The 16868-nt window shown below is 43.8% G+C and overlaps 1 protein-coding gene across 1 annotated transcript; it reads right to left on the bottom strand.

The window, feature by feature from the left end:
• Positions 1-295: 295 nt before the first annotated feature.
• mid1ip1a (MID1 interacting protein 1a) lies at positions 296-2068 on the bottom strand. The gene has a single exon (XM_012864476.3). It carries the CDS (start codon positions 1592-1594, stop codon positions 1079-1081), a length of 516 nt encoding a protein of 171 aa, XP_012719930.1. The 5' UTR covers positions 1595-2068; the 3' UTR covers positions 296-1078.
• Between the last annotated feature and the right edge of the window lie 14800 nt (positions 2069-16868).

Here is a 16868-nt window from a genome sequence, read left to right as displayed (position 1 = left end):
ATTATCCTAAAAAAAATATGTAAATAGATTATTTACCACAGCTAGTAAAATCCCCCCATGCTGTAAATATACAATACTTAAAAAACCTACATAACAATAATAAGCCCTTATATTAAGCACTTATAATAATGATAATAGGTGACATCATCACCAAATATATCAAAAAGGGTTTTATGTTGGACTAAAAATCTAAAGGGTTTGCAGGTATTTGAAATGTTTTGTGGTCTTTCTTGCAAATCAGCTCACCTTGTAACACAAATACAATCAGGCAGAAAAATGACACTCCAAAAAGTAGTACGTTCATATAAAAAAAAGTTTATTAAGTACAGGTATAAAAAAAGGTGCATACAAAAGTAATTGCTTGCTTTGACATATGGACCATGTAATCACAAAACTTAACAGGCTAAACGACAACAACAACAACAGAGACAGCCTCTCGTGGAAACCCTCATTATTCTCCTCGCAGAAGAATTATCATTTGATTCCAGTTCATTGACCATGTAGGACACAAAGAGATCAAGGGCAGCGATGCAGTCAGCATCTGCCTCCTTCTAAGCGAAGAAAGACAAAATAAAAATCCAAAAAAACAACAACAACAACATTAGACTTAAAGAACAAGCACAGGACAAATCCACGTGAACTCACTGACATCATCATCATCATCATTTTTGCAGTAGAGATGTTGAGTCTTTTGCCAGTATAGGTTCGCTCTACTTCTTCCCCACATTTTGAAACTTTCATATAGCTCTATGGCATCCATCGGGAGGTAATAAATATATTAAATAGAGGCTTAAATAGTTTCATCTGATAAGGCCTGAACGTAAAACTATTCACAAGACATCGGAGTGCAAAAAAAAAAAAAAAAAAAGAAACATTGATGCTTTCATCAGGACCAAAAAAACCACGTGAGCTCGGCTGCTGCCTTTCCTCGCCACCGTTCAGATGATGATCGTTTCATCAGCAGCACCAGCAGCAGCAGAAATCGGGCCCACTGAGAGAAAAACAACAACAACAAAACAAAAAAAAAGTTCAGTTCAGCCGGCGAGACTTTGGAGAAAAGAGTCCAGTTGCGCGCGTCTTATTGGCCCCATCCCCCGATGCCAATCTCCTGCTGGTAGCGCTTGGTGAGCGAGTTGGCCTGCTGGGTCAGCTTGGACAGAACCCCCTGCAGTCCCGTCAGGTGGAACTGGAACTGCTTCTGCAGATCCTCGTCCTCTCCCTCGTCTTCCTCCTCGGAGCACGACGCCGAGCAGGAGGAGGCGGAGGCGGAGGAGCAGGTGGAGGCGGACGAGTGCGAGCGGCCGATCTTCATGCTCTCCTTGCGCATCTCGTCGGCGGACGCGCACCGGACGCCCCACTCCATGTCCGTGCGGATGGACTTGAGCAGCTCGTAGTAGCTGTACATGTCGCCCTCGTCCTCCTCGGACTTGAGGCCGCCCATCTCGCGCTCCTCTTCCAGCGGGACGTCCCGCAGCAGGCTGGGCACCAGGATGGTCTGGTCCATGTCGTTCACGGCGCCGATGAAGCGGTTCATGGCGTTGAGGAGGGAGTTCTTCTGCTTGGGGGTCTCCGACAGCTGCTGCATCATCATCATCTTGGCGCGGAGAAGTTCACGGTTCCTTAGGCTTGTTTCTGCGTCTCTGCTTCTGCTTTGAGCGTTTCTCGTTGTTTCAGAAATCTCGGCGAAGGTGGCTGCTTTATATGCGCTCTCTTCGAGGCGGTACCCCAGCCCGGACCTGTTTGTCGGGTTTGAAACCTGAACCGGATGACCCAAGGTAGCACAGGGACGGGAACGAGGGCTGGCACAGAGGCTGCCTTGCAGAAAACCGGTCGGACCGGCTCACACCTATCCGGAGAGATTCGTCCAGATTCTTAGGTAACAGGTGCAGATCTCAGGCAGAAACCTTGATTAGTTGCGTTTAAACGCAGCAGAAGTTTCCGATCCACCTCTCCTCCGTGTCCGTCCCGTAGATCGGCCAAAATAATCTAACTTCCGGTGAAAGATGTGGCAGAGATTATTGTCCCACGTGTCACACATTCTGTTCCGATGGATCATCGCCGCTGGACTTCCTCATGAATATTTATCTGCAGAGACATCAGCTCACTGAGCTGATGCACGACAGCCAATCAGAGGCCAGGGTTTGATACGAGGGCTGGGCGGGCCAAGCGCAAAGGTGCACCAATGAGAGCCCACCACTGCACTCACGGTAAAAGCCGAGCACGCTGCTTCCTCCTTTGAAGGATGAAACAGGTCCAGACACCCAGAGAGAACAGCTGGAAGGTTCCTGAACTTCTTTCAGCCTGATGTCACTGAATCAGGGAGTCACTGAGTCAGGGAGTCACTGAGTCAGGGAGATATGTGTTAGTTAGTACAGTCAGTGCCTTGGAAGTAAGGCAAGGAATTTCAGCCACTTTGACTTCTTGTCTTCGTGTTGTTACAACCACACACTTGTGCATGTTTTGCTGGGGGTCTTATGGGACAGACCAACACAACAGAGAGTGATTGTGAAAGGGGGAGCTTTGGTTTAAAAATGTTTTAGAAATTAAAAATAAATCGGCCAACGAGAGGCCCACAGTAACTCTGGAGGAGCTGCAGAGATCAACTGCTCAGGTGAAAGAGATTTTTTTTAGTTTAGAATATATATATATATATATATATATATATATATATATATATATATATATATATATATATATATATTCTACAAGCCATGTAAGGATGGAGCAAACAGGCGGAAGATGATGTTCAGCTCAGACTTTTTGCTCTATGTGGAAGAAGTGATCTTCCACTTCCCACTGGAAGAGGAAACCCACTAGCATTGCACGGTACCCTGAACACAAAACTGGTGGTGGCAGCTTTATTCTGTGGGGATCCCTTTATGGAGTTTATAAAAAAAAAAATGTTTAATTTTCTTGTTAGTCTAACATAAAATCGAAACAAAATGTACAAACGGTTTGTGATTGTAACAAAACAAAATGTGGGAGGGAAAGGTGCAAGGGGTATGAACGCTGCAAAGCAGTGAATGAGTGCAATGGACTAAGTGAGGGTTGGAGACTAGAAGGCACTCTGATCATTAAACTCTCAATGGTTTTTATATTTTGATTTGAGCTCCAGATTTGAGCTCTCAAATTCTGCTCTTAAACCATCTGGGATTTTCAGACAGGACAGACCCGGGTGAAGAAGGTAGCAGAAACATTTAGATTGTCTGGGGGAACCAAAAGCACTTCAACTGAACAGAAACGCAACAAACACATCCAAGAGCCAGAAACTCAGACAGATTGGTGCATATACGGCGATTCCCAGTAGGACAGATTTGCATCGTCAAGCTCCACATCAGAGAATTATTATGGACTTAGACGTTCCATCCCAAAATATGCCCTGTTTATCTGCAGCCACTGGTGCCTGAATCTGTATCAGACACCGTTATACATTCACAACCTCAACTTGACTGCTGCAATTTAGTCTTTGTTGGAGACCACTGTGCAAACCTCTGAAAGTGACCAAAAACTCAAAATTTAGCCTGTTCTCTATCAAAAAAAACAAAAAACCCAGCAGCACATCTCCTCCAACACGACTTAACAATCGCATCGTTCAGACTTGCAAACCCTCGGGTTAAAGACACTTTTGGAGTGCGTTTGAGTTCAAAGATTTCCATAGATCACTTATGACATTTCTTACGCTCTCAGGACCAAAATGACATGCAGGCCAGCTGAATTTATGATGATTTTTGTGGATGTACAATTATCACAGAGCTACAGTATCTAATGAGCTAGGGGTTCTGCCTCCCTTTCCAAGACGTCGTCAGCTCTCGGTACCTGGCAGGAGTTCAGTATTACTGTGTATTAATCACTGTATTATAACAGTTTAAAGAGAAAAAACCAAAACTCCTCTTTTGACGTTTGCATACTTAGAAATCAGAAATACTGGATCAAACATGACAGGTAACTTCCCACCAACAGACCCACATGATGAGAGTAACTCCAGTGGCTTATGATGAACGTTATCCAGACGGCGGATGTATTGAAACGATTATATAAGCACTAACTTCCTCTTTGCCGGGTGCTGGCCCGTTTCCAAAGGCATTCAGGTTTGGGGCATTTCCTTATAAGGTAACTGTAGTCCATGAGGGTACAACACTGACCAGATTTTTAGATTGCACACACAGCTGAGCTGTTGCACCAGCGGGTTTCCAGTGGAGACGGTAAACAGCCGAGTTGTCCCCAGCCTTTCAGCTGCGGGGTAAACACGGGGACTCCCACATGTCTGCTGCCACAGAAATAGCTCCTGGAACAGTGCTTGTTACTGTATGTTCACTGTGGTGGGAGGCGAACACTTCTTGTTGAAACGAAACTGGAGAAGGGTGTTTTCCCTTTTATGTTGCAAGTTAAATGAAGTCGTGAGATGGACGTACCGTCAGCGGCGCCTTCTGAGTCTAGAGACAGGCCAGTGCTGTGTAAAAAAAAAAAACAGGATGAGCTTGGAGAGCTGTTATGAAGCCCGACAGGGAGACAGGTGGGCTGACCGAGACCATTTGCTGAGAGCACAGGTTGTTCCACATGGGAGGAGGTGTTCAGGCTTTGTTGCCGGGCAGGAATTGAGGGAATGTGAACACTGAGGTGGTAAAACCTGCTGGGCTGGCTTCCGTCTCTGGGTAGCCAGCCTACTCCAGTAAGCCCTATCTGCTTTTTGGAAGTCTATTCTTCTTCTTCTAATTTTCTGCCCTAAATTGGAGCTGAAGAGACCTGCCGTGTCACACATCGACCGATCAGATGAAATCTGAGGCGTCACACGAAGATAACCTGACTGTAAATTCAAAAGGCAGTTTTCAAATGATCATTTATTTAGGCCAAAAAGCTATTCAAACCATAACAGGCTTATGTAAAGATATGATTGCCCTTCTTATCAAATCTTATATTAACTGTGATTATTTATAATAACCGCAAACCAAAACGGGCTTATGTAAAGATATGATTGCCCTTCTTATCAAATCTTATATTAACTGTGATTATTCATATTAACCACAGGAAAATATTTCAACATACAATAGCAAGTAATATTCTGAAAGGCTACAAAAAATAAAAAAGTTAAAGTCTGGGCTTAGGTTCAGTTGAGATGCTGTGGGATGAACTTGTTCATGTTTGAAAACCCGCCAATGTGGCTCCCCCAACCAATAAAAATGAAGGACATCATATAATTCCTAAACCAAAGGACACCGACCCCACCATTCGCTGCACAGCCCATGCATAAACAGTGGAAAACTTGTTTGTAGTGCAACTGGCCCTTCTATAAACAATCTTTACCACAAATACCACAAATAAAAGAAACAGAAATATGTTGATCTGTTTATTGGTCAAAGCAGCCAGATCCTCTGCAAACTACAAAAAGTCGTGAAGTTGCTCTGGTTTTTTTGGGTTTTTTTTGTTTGTTTTTTTGTAAAAAGCTTCGGATAACTATTGTCTGACCCAGTTTTGTGCTCATGCTTTCTCATGACGTCTTAGTTTTTAAGCGTTGAGTCCTAGCTCCAGGGAGCTGCCAGAATAAGTAGCTCAAGAAGGAACCAGTACAAGCCAGAGGTTCATTACTCGCATTTCTGCAGCCGCAGCGAACCGAGAGTAGCATTCAAGCACACTAGGCCACTGAAACTACCACCTGTGACGTGCATTGTTCTCGAACAGGATAGCCTTTGCAGTCACATGTATTAAAAGTCACTTTATGTAATAAAGTGTCAGAATGGGAGAAAGTTTAATACCACTAAGAAGTATTGCATAAAGAGTGAATGCTTTTGTTCTTGTAGCTGTGCCTTGAAATATGACATAATGTAATTTTTGGCAAAAGTAAAAGAAAAGGAAGAAAATCCTAAATCCAACTTTATTTATGAAGCAATTTACACAAACACAGAGCTCAAGGTCGTTTAAAGACCTAAAACTAACAAAATAAGTTTAAAATGGATCCCGAAATGGACGGGGAGCCACTGAAGTGAACTGAATACCGGTAAGATGAGCGAAGACAAGTAGCATTTTGCACCACCTGCAGACATGTGATTAAAAACCCACTGACACCAAAATGAAATGTGTTGTCGTAATCGTGGTCGCAAAGGCATGGAGTGATGTCCCCAAATGCTCCAAAATGCATCGAGGAGCATCACCAAGCATCACTGGGGGAGGAAGCAGGAGAATCTGGCACTGACTGAACGCAGCTGGAGAGATTAAATACTGGCAGGAGTGATTGCTGGATGGGAAACAGGTGAGTCTAATTATTGAACGTGAAAAAAAACAAAACGATTATGGCTACATCAGGGGAAAACAGAGACTGAGGGGAATAAACTATGGAAAAATGAAACGGTAGCATTAACAACAAAGAAAGACCTGAGGTAAAAATAAAATAACACAGGGCTCGTCTGGATCATAACAGGTATAACACATCAGAAACTGCTTCTGTTTACTTGGCAATGACATTATTATAAATTTATAACTGTAAATTAAATCAAACTCCTTCCCCATGGGGTTTGATTTACCTGTAGAAAAACATATCCTGGAATCCCGGTCTGCAAAGGTGCAAAACGAGGTAACACTTTACAATAAGGTACACAAAATTTGTTTAACTACTAGGGAACGACTTGGGAACTAATCATGTAGTAATTGTTAGTTAACCAGTACTTATTGGGGAACACCCAGCCCAGCCTTGTTTGGGAACTACTTGTTTACCTGGGAAACAAAGATGAACTAATCAGGTACTAATAGGTAGTTACCAAGGACCCAAGGAGGAATGGCTCAAGAGCTAATTGATAATTAACCAGTACTTACTGGAGAGCACACAGTCCAGCCTTAAATGGGGACTGTTATTTATTTATTAGGGAATCAAAGACAAATTAATCAGGTAACTAATAGGGTAGTTAACCAGGACGAACTGGGGAACACACAGTCCAGCCCTATTAGGGGATTGCTGATTTGTTACTAAACAATGTTGGTCCTGAATAACCCCGCTTCAGTGAGCCCACAGCTCATAATTGCCAAAAACCTAGTGATTATTGATTTTACTGGATTCTCTCTTTTTTTGTAAACCAGTTGATGAAAGACATTAGCAATTTTATTTTCTGACACTGCTCTCATCTTAACTATGTCCTGACTATCACTTCCTGAATACTAAATTATATTCTGGTCATTATTTTGGTTAACCTCAAGTAGTGGAACATCATACCAAGAACTTACTAAGGAACCACTCTTTACCTAATTAGTCCCCGATCATTATCAATCATTACTCAATCAGCATGACTAATATACAATATTAACCAATGCTTTTTTTGTTTTCTTACAAATTAAAAATATCCTTAACTGATCCGTTAGATACCATTTCTATCATATAGTACTGGTTAATAAGGTTTGGCTGCGTGGTCACCAGTAAGTACTGGTTAATCAAATTTTGTGTACCATATTGTAAAGTGTCAGATTATCTACAAAATACACAATAACAAATAATCATGTGATGCTAAAATATAGTGTTTTTTTATATTTGTTGTGAACGGTTTGGGTAACTATGGCCTGGCCTAGTTTTGGGTTCTTCTTCTCTGGTGACGGCATCGTTTTTTCTTTTTGTTTTTTTTTTTTTAGCACGTATCACAGCTCTAGGCGGCTTGCCAGAAAAAGTCGTTGTAAACCAACTACTCACATAGTTCTGTCTTTAACCAAACCGGAGTAAACTGCATGAGGTCACTGAAACTGGTTTTGTCCTCCTTCATGGAACAAAGGAACAAAGAGAAAAGAAGTTTAACATTTATCATTTCTGTACAGGTCTGTAAGGACAGATTCATATTTTTAAACAGATTTATAATTCAGCATCCCCCCCCCCCCCAAAAGAAAATAAATGCAAAGTAGAAGTGCAGCCTCTTGCAAGACATTATAATATTCATTCAGTATTGTCAAGTTAGAGCAAAGTATTTTGCTAAGATTTGATGAACTGACACAAATTAGCGCAAAACAGAGAGAAAAACGAAACACGATTTTTAATTTTTCCTCATAAATAAAGATCACAGCAATCATGACGTGCATTTGTTTTTAACCTCTGTCTTGGAATACTACATTTTAGCCCATTCTTCTGTTCGTTTTCTCTCAGGGTTGCTGCATATCGGTTGTCACGTCTTGCCACAGATTATCTCTTCCATCGAGGTCTGGGCTTTGACTGGACCGTTCTAAATCAGGGGTTCCCAAACCTTTCTGCCTGCGACCGCCAAAATAACGGTGTCAGGGACTGGCGACCCCGTTTTGGCGAGTGGGATTTTATTTTTTTTCTGTGGAAATTATGATAATAACGATTTAAAATTACAAGAATAAGGTCATATTTTTGTAAGAAGCCCTAAAAAGAATGCAGCCTTCCCCCAGCATTTAAATCAGGAACGTGGAGCATCATTTACTACTCTGAAATCGCTTTTACAAATAAAGAAATGCTAAATCTTTTTAGCACATCAGCATCAAATCATCTCACGACACCTAAGCAATGTCTCGTGACCCCCTTGTCCTATTAAATTAATTTACCCCGATCTCAACTATTTAGATAAATAAACTTGTCACAAGGCAGTACAATGAATTTCTTTAGCAGCAGAATGTCAGATAACAAAAGTTTACAGTTAAATTAACAAAAAATAGATAAAAATTTCAATTTAAAATTGCATATGTTTACTAAGGTCACTGTTTTTGTGTTTGTCTAGTCCTCATTGCAGTATTTCATTGTATCTCCCAATTTTCTCTTTGCTAACATCTGCATTTCTACGTCTATATGGTGCCTGGCAGAAGGGCTTATACCCCTGAATGCAGCATATTTTTGATCGGTGACCAACGCAAAGTGGTACATTATTGCAAAGTGGAAGGAAAATGCTGCATGTTTGAAAAAAATAAATAAAAAATACAAAGCAATAAACAGCCTCCCTGAATTACCAAGCCGCAGAACGGGCTTTTCGCTGAAATGGAAGCTGCAACTCTTTGTCTCTATCAGTTCTGCACATGTAGAAATGTCTTTTCTCTGTTCCTCTTTGCAGAATGTGTCAAATTCAGACAGATTGGATGGGCAGAGTCTGTAGACAGCAATTTTCCATCCTAGCCCCAGATTCTTAATTGGCTTTGGGCGTGGGCTTTGACTGGGCCGTTCTAAACCATCCCATTGTAGCTCTGGCTGTATGCTTAGAAAGTGAACCTCTGCTTCATCTTCATGTCTCTGGCAGCTTCTAACAGCTTTTCTTCCAACAATCCCATGCATTTAGCTCTGTCAATACTCCCATAGACTCTGACCAGCATCACTGTGAGTGATGAGCAGTGCAGTGTGCTGTGTTAGTTTTTCCACCAAACGTGCCGTTTTGTGCGTTCAAGTAACTAACGTTGTAAGAGATCCTTTTCCAAGGCACTGCCTAAAACATCCCAAAGCGAAAGTGCACCGGTTGAACTCGACGCCGTTTACTCGGGCGAATGTAATTGTTCATTTTTCTCCTCAGTTTGAAGCCTTTATGTGTCGCTGCCTTAGAAACAAAGCCCCGCTAACAGTCTCTCGGCTTCCCCGCCGCAGATTAGCTGATCCCTGATTCAGCCTGAAAACAGAGAGACAAACCAGGTCAGCAGAGCCAACGTGCACAGCTGCTGAGCAGAGATCAGAGAGAAACAGGGACTGGCTTTGCTGCTCTCAACAGCGCTGTCAGTCACGCGCCCCACCTCACTGACTTCATCTATTCTCCTGCGGAAAAGGCCTCTCTCCGCTTGTCAGGGAGGACGCGGCGTGCCTGAATGCGACGGCAAAACCCCGATCAAGTCGGGAGGGTTCCTCCGATTGTGTGTCATGTCAGAAGCTGAGCATCCACAGATTACCACGGGTGTCATCATCATCATCATCATCATCATCATCATCATCAACATCCTCATCATCATCCTCATCATCTCTGAGGCTTCAAAGGACGAGGAGGGGAGAGTGGAAGAGAGGGGAGAAAAGGGGGGGTGGGGGGGGTGGAGAGGGAATGAGGGTTAGTGGTGCGTTGAGCTACAGGAACAGGCAGCTTGAGTGGGAACTCTAGTACTTGTCATCGCAGCGGCATGTTGTTGGAAAGCGTGAGGCAAGGGTGTCAGCGGGAAGGCTGCAGGCAAAGCAGCAACAGCAATTAGAACAACAATAACAACAACAGCAAAAAAAAAAAAAAAAAAAAAAGACAGATAGGAAAAAAAAAAAAAAACTAGCAATGATAACAGCTCCCATCACAAGCCGGAAGGAAGGTGAAGTGAGACAGGCTGGCTGCATTACTTTATAAGGTAGTAAATGAGGCATTTTAGTGGCATGCATGAGGGAGTGTCTGTCTTTGTCTCGCCTCAGTGGGAGGAAGGCTGCAGCTGCCGCTGCAAGCTTTCAGAGTCAAATCTACATTAAGATCATTGTGAGGCGATTTCGTTCATATCAGGCACCTTGTACGAGTTTTAACACAATTAAGGTGCCGTTTTTAAAACAGGTTTCCTTTATTATGACCGTCTAAAGATATTTTAGTGTTATGATTTAAAGATGGCAATCCTCGACTAAACAAGTCCTTGTCAGATCCTATCATGGTTCATGAACGTCTAACAAAGCTAGCAGAGCTGTGTTTACCTCAGGTTCTCGTAAAAAAAAAAAAAAACACAGCTGATTTCAAAGGAGACCGATTTGGCCATTGGGATGAATGCATGGGATTGTTGTTCGCAGCTTAGCACTAACAGATGCTGCATATGTTCCTTTAAGCTATCAGCATCCCGATCTTGGATGTGTCCCGGTGTTAGCCGGACGTTCTAACAATCCAAGCGTCCAAATGTTGTGGGATCTGTTAAAAGGAGAGCAGATCTACTCATCAGGCAAACCGAATGGCTGTAAAATCAGTTCCAGACAGATTGAGTCTGCAGACGTTCAGGGATGCTACATGAACTAGCGAAGCCTTGTAAGGGCAATAGAGGGAGGACCTTGAAGAAAACCTTATGTATGCGTTACACAAGGTGGACCCAAGTGCACACACCCATGATCAAATGCTCGTTTTTTTTTTGTTATGTAAAAGATGATAATCACAGTAGACTTCACTACCTTTGCAAAAGTTCCAGATTGTTCCTCCTTGCAGCCTCCCTGACCCGTTTCTGTTTCGTCTTTTTCTTTCCTTTTCAGGAGAAATCCAGTTCTTGGTAACATCGCTGCTGTTCTAGAGTTTCTCCACTTCTCAGAGGCCCTTTTCGCCGCACTATAATATATGTAACACTATGAGGAAACTAGTCCTCTCCTGACAGGTAAATTTATACAATGAAATACATTTTTGATCCTTTTTTAATCTCTCTGCAAACCAGGATTTAAAGGATGCAAGTTTCAGAAAAAAAAAAAAACTTTTAGGGAACCTGAACTTCTGGCTATTAGTTAGCAGAGCACAACAAGGCCCACTTTATTAGGGCCTCTATTATGAAATGATTTAAACACTCTCGGCACCATTTAATTATCTGTTTACGTTTCCAGCTTAAAATGAGCGGTAAGCACCAGCAAACATACTCTGTTTTTTAAGCACACTAAATAATTCAGGCCCCTTTAATAGACAGAACGTCGTGCAACACCTTTTTGAAGTCAAGTAACTCTGCTGACGTGACAAATACCACAGCAGGGACAAAAAGTCAGACAGCGTTTGTCTTTGAGCTCATGTGCTGCGCTCCGAAGGTACGCTGTGTATTCAAATGTGGTGCCGAGGGTTCTTAATCACTCATAGGTGACGAGCGAAAGCAGGCTTTCACCGGCCAAGTGCTCCATTTAGTTCTCACAGTGTCTTGACAAGATGACAGATGTTCATATAGGCCCTGAAGACGCAATATTTCGCTAAACTAAGCAGAACGTACTGAAGTGGACTCGTGAAAGTTGGACGTTGCCAGACGGAACGTCTTGAGGCGATTGCACCGCATGTCTTAGTTATTTTAACATAATAACTCGGGGCAGTTGCAGCCATAATTGTTGCAGGATCCAAAACAATAAACAGTCACTAGTAGATCCAAGCGGTATTGTATATTTGCTGCATATACCTTCTGCAGTCGAGGTCACGGGTCAGGGAGGGTCCTTAGTTGTTTGTCGATTGCTTTGAGAAACCAAAGGTTTGAGAACAACCAAGCTGATGCACTTTTGAGCGCATTGTTCCTGGAAAGTACGATAGTCTGCATCCGGGTTTCCTTTACAGGCTCAAAAAAAAAAAAAAATCAGACAAAATCTGGAGCTGAGATTTATCTTTTTCCAAATCTGGAGCAATGACTTCATTCAGACTTTAGTCTTTGTATCGTTTAAAACACTTTTTTTTTTAAAAGGTTTTTGCTTTTGACCCACAAAACAGCAAAAATAGGCCTGAGACTCCAGCTGCCGGCTATTCAGCATTAAACCATTTCTACTAAGTCAATTAAGACGGGGGTGCGGTTCATCTATTTTTTTTTTTTTTACGTCAACATTTTTTGTGAAAACATGCTTCAGATGAATCATTTTTGCGAGTTGATTCATTTATGAAGAGGATCTCAACAGCCCACACTTGTTGATTCACCCCAGCTTTGGGAAAACATTGACCCAGCAGACAAAAATTTGAATTTCCAACAAATAAAAGGGCTTTCTAGATTGGTTTATTTTTTCAAATCTGCAGTTTTCCTCTTATGTGCCACGTCAGTGCTCTGCATGGGTTCTGCCTGGTTTTAAAGATCTTTTCGGAGTCTGTAAATGAATGTGACCTCAAGGGGATTTTTTGACCCCTACATCCTCTTAATCAGAATTTTTGCACCAGATCGGGGATTTATGGGGCGTTCTGGACACTGCACCCGACTCACCCTGGCTGGCTGAACCGGGACCTGGCGAGATAGGTAGACGTCGCCTCTGGTTCCTGGAGGACCTGCTTCATCTCTGTAGTGGCTGCCTGGCCTCTGAGCTCCATGGGGCTGCTGGTTTTCCTGGGTCTTGGAGTTCTCTCTGCTTGCTTCTGACCCCTGAAGGGGGGATGACTGTGGCAGTCTGCACCCATCACTGAACAAATATTTTGCTTTTCACTTCACACTGAAGTCTGGTTTATGCTTGACACATCCGCGAGGTCTGGTCGGTCATTTTACGTCATTTTGGCTCCCACGCCTCTCCGTGCGGCCAAAGGTTTCCGCTCCGCGCACCAAGGAAAAAGCTAGACATTTTTATTATGCGGCCCATAAAGATCACCGTTGATCAACAAATTGTTAACAGTTCCTAGACAGTAATCGTTGTCACTCTTACAAGAAAGCAAGAGGCTAAAATGATGGAAACAACTGTGTTTTCTACTTCTATATGTAGCGGGGTGTAGTAGGCTTGCTGTGGGAGAGCAACACTGCCCTCTAGAGTCTAGGAGAATAGTGCGACTTCGGAGGAAAAGCCGACCGGAGCATAAATGCCGCAGACGTTGTGTCTTGTACCCGCGTGGAACGTATTAAGCAATCTTTATAGGCCCGTTTACACTACACTTTTTTAACCGAGCCGAGCCGAGACCAGTCTGAGCTTGGATCAGTTAACCAAGCCAAGACGACCGTTTACACACCACACTATCCCGGTTCCTTGGTTGCTCCTCGCCTCCTAGAGACGATCTGCGGTACTGCTGCTCTCTGGGATTGAAGGCGGGACCGAGCAAATCAAAATGGCGGCGCCCGTAACATTCAGGATGTTATGGTTAGCCAGAGTCGGCTTTTGGGACGTGGATAAGACAAACGAACGTCTAATAAGGATTTACAGAAGCAGGAAACAACGACAGACGCTGAGGTTCATCACACTGTTAAGCAGAATCATCTCTGAAAATCGTGTGGCACGGTAAGGAAGCTAGTATTATTATGAATGTCTGAAATTTGTCTGAATGGAGTGTAAATCGGGACGTGCAGCCAGACACGCCGGAAAAAACATGGACAGTCAGCTGAATGTAAGGGGATGACGCGGTCTGCTCATGCGCTCTTTATTAGATAACCGGGCCAAAAAAAAAAAAAAAACAGGCCGAGACCTACTAGGGAACTGGTCTGCAGTTAGCGCGGTCCGGTTCAGTCTGCTGACCGTTTACACACAAGAGTTATCTCGGTTACCGAGCTCAGACTGGTCTCGGCTCGGTTAAAAAAGTGTAGTGTAAACGGGCCTTATGTCTTCATAATACTGTGGGTGCGCTGCCCTGTTGTTCTCTCCATCAACAGTTTTGTTCCATATTCTTGCTGCTGGTGTTGCTGATGTCTGTGTTGTTTTCTTTGTTTGTAGGTGTCCATGGCTGTCTTTCCTCGGTTTCCCCATGGCGGCCATAGGCCAGTTTTTCTATTGCTGGGTTTTGTCATTTTTGTCTATATGTTTTCTTTGTGTTTCTGTCTTCTCTTTTCCCTCATGGTCAAGGGTATAGGGTCCAAACCCAGAATTAGGCCTGGCCGATTAACCGGCTCCAACATGACCGAGACCGATGAACGGACCGATAAATGGACCGATGTACCGTCCATCTATCGGTATCGAGGCGAACTGCTCAGTATATTGTGATATTGATTTTGGGCCGTGTCGTCCAGCCCTGCCCAGCATTGTATCCTGATTGGTTTCACTGAAACGTCAAGATTGTTCTAAAGGCTACGAAAATGAAAATCGGAGGAACATTTATATTACGGACTAATTAATGTGTACCGTTTGTATTAGGGAACGCGGTGCGTAGGATTAGTATAATAACAATGTTGTTGAAAAGCGAACTCCCAAAGTAAATTTCGCATCAGGGAAGCTGTTTGGACAGCTGTCCAATAAACTGTACGGTTATATTTAGGGCTTTGGCGATGCGACGCAATAGACTGACAGGTGGCTCTGTTATCGAGGCCCTCTGATGTTGAAACGCACTGAAACGTTAGAACCGGCAGCCGGGGTAAGCTGCTTTTGCAACGACGTCTTCCTTCTAGGAAAAAAAATAAATCTCCTTGTTTATTTTGATGTTTGAAAAAAAAAAAAAGGGGGGGTGGGGTGTAAGTGCGCTCGCCCTGTTAATAATTAGTCTGGCTGCACACGGAGGTGTCTGTGCGCTGCGGAGTGCGTGTGTGTGTGTGTGTCTGCGTGAGTAATAGCGCTTCCCCGGTGAATGCCTCCCTGCAGCCCACAGCCCATTATGTGCCGCGGAGAGGCGGGGGCGAGGGGCGAGGCGGAGCGCGGAGAGCCAGCAGCACGCACGCTCCATTAGCGGACCCACTGCCGCGCCGCTCTTCCGGTAATTTGCGTAACGAGGTTGGAGCGAGTTCCGCTGGCTGGCCGCGGTCTGACCGAGCGGAGCTGCTCTCCTGTCTGCTCCTCATGTCAGCGCGCTGCCTCCGCTGCAGCCCGTAGGAGCGGAGGAGGACAGACAAGACAGGAGGGGGAGGGGGAGGGGGGGGGGGAGCGAGATGGAGATTAAGCGAGTGTGTGTGTGTGTGTGTGTGTGTGTGTGTGTGTGTGTGTGTGTGTGTGCGTGCGTGCGTGTGTGTGTATGTGTGTATGCAGCAGCCTTCCGCTCCGAGGTTCCGTTCTCCGTCGGTGCCAGAGCGCCGCCATGTGGACAAAGATGCTGCTGCTGCTAGAAACGCTGCATACAGGAGAAAAAATAGACGGCGCCTCTCTAAAGTGTCCCCCCCCCCTCCCCTCCCCATCTTCCCCCCGTTATTTCCCATTGCGACCACAGTTCAAATCTATTTTATGTAGGAATGACCAACGCAACGTGTTACACGGGGAAGCAGAAGGAAATTATACTTTAAAAAAAAAGTACAAATAAAAAAAAAAACTGAAAATTGTGGCATGCACTTGCATTGAGCAGTGGTTTGCATGGTCTCCTCGTGTATGTATGGGTTCTCTCTGGGTACTCCATCTACCTCCTACCTGTACTGACATATGAACTAGAAGACTTAGAGCTCACCTTAACTTTATGTAATATAAACATGTTTCATTGCATTTGTCATTTTAAATCTATGTAAGTACAAATATGATAATAATAATAATAATAATAATAATAATAACACATAAAAAAACAAAAAACACTTTAGATGCAGCTCACTGGAGGGTGGTGCTATTTTTGAGCAGGCCTGAACGCACCACACGTGGTCCTTGAGGGCTACCTGGAGCCCGCGGGCACCATGTTGGCAACCTTGCTCTAAACTGTCCTAGGCGCACTGTGTGTGTGTTGTCATGTGATGGTGTACCCTGCCCCATGTCTACTGGCTGCTGGAGAAAGGCAGCAGCCAGCGACTCTGCTAGGGTTAAGTTATTACAGAAAATGGAGGATGGAACGTGTGATAGAGAACTGCTCAATCCATCGTCCAAAACTTTAAGTATAAGGCGACAAATGAAAACCCACCGACAGACGGCTGTCCACGTGAACTGATAGGCTGAGTTAAGGACGGCGTTAACAATCAATCGGTCGAAACGATGGCTATTAGTCGAGCACTCCACACATCTGGCCGTTACGGTAGAGCAGCAAGAAGAAATTCACGAGACGTTCTGTTTGCAGTTCAAATCAAAGTGTTTGTATTTAGATACAGAAAACAGAGGGGACTAGACAACACTGTAGTTGCCTTTGCAGCAGAAAGGTCTTGGTTTTAAATCCTGGCCTGGGGGTCTTTCTGCTCAGTTTGTTTATTTTATTTAGGGCTTTTATGGTTTTATCTGAATTCCTTTTTTTTTCAGCATATTCCCACCTCTAAATAATGAGAAATAACATTTGCGGCCCACTTAAAACCCTTTTCACTGTGCAAAGTGACCCTGGTGTTCTGGCAGCTTGCAGCTCATGGCCGGGTTGAGCTTGGTGGTTCCTGGATCGTTAATGAACATCCTAATTAGTTTCCTTTCATCTGACAGCAACAGTTTGGGTCTTATTATAGACTAAGTGGTAAAAATA

The sequence above is a fragment of the Fundulus heteroclitus genome, chromosome 7 (assembly GCF_011125445.2).
Source record: "Fundulus heteroclitus isolate FHET01 chromosome 7, MU-UCD_Fhet_4.1, whole genome shotgun sequence".
Lineage (NCBI taxonomy): Eukaryota > Metazoa > Chordata > Actinopteri > Cyprinodontiformes > Fundulidae > Fundulus > Fundulus heteroclitus.
The sequence above is the reverse complement of the archived record's forward strand: the minus strand, read 5'-3'. Positions and strand labels throughout refer to the sequence as shown.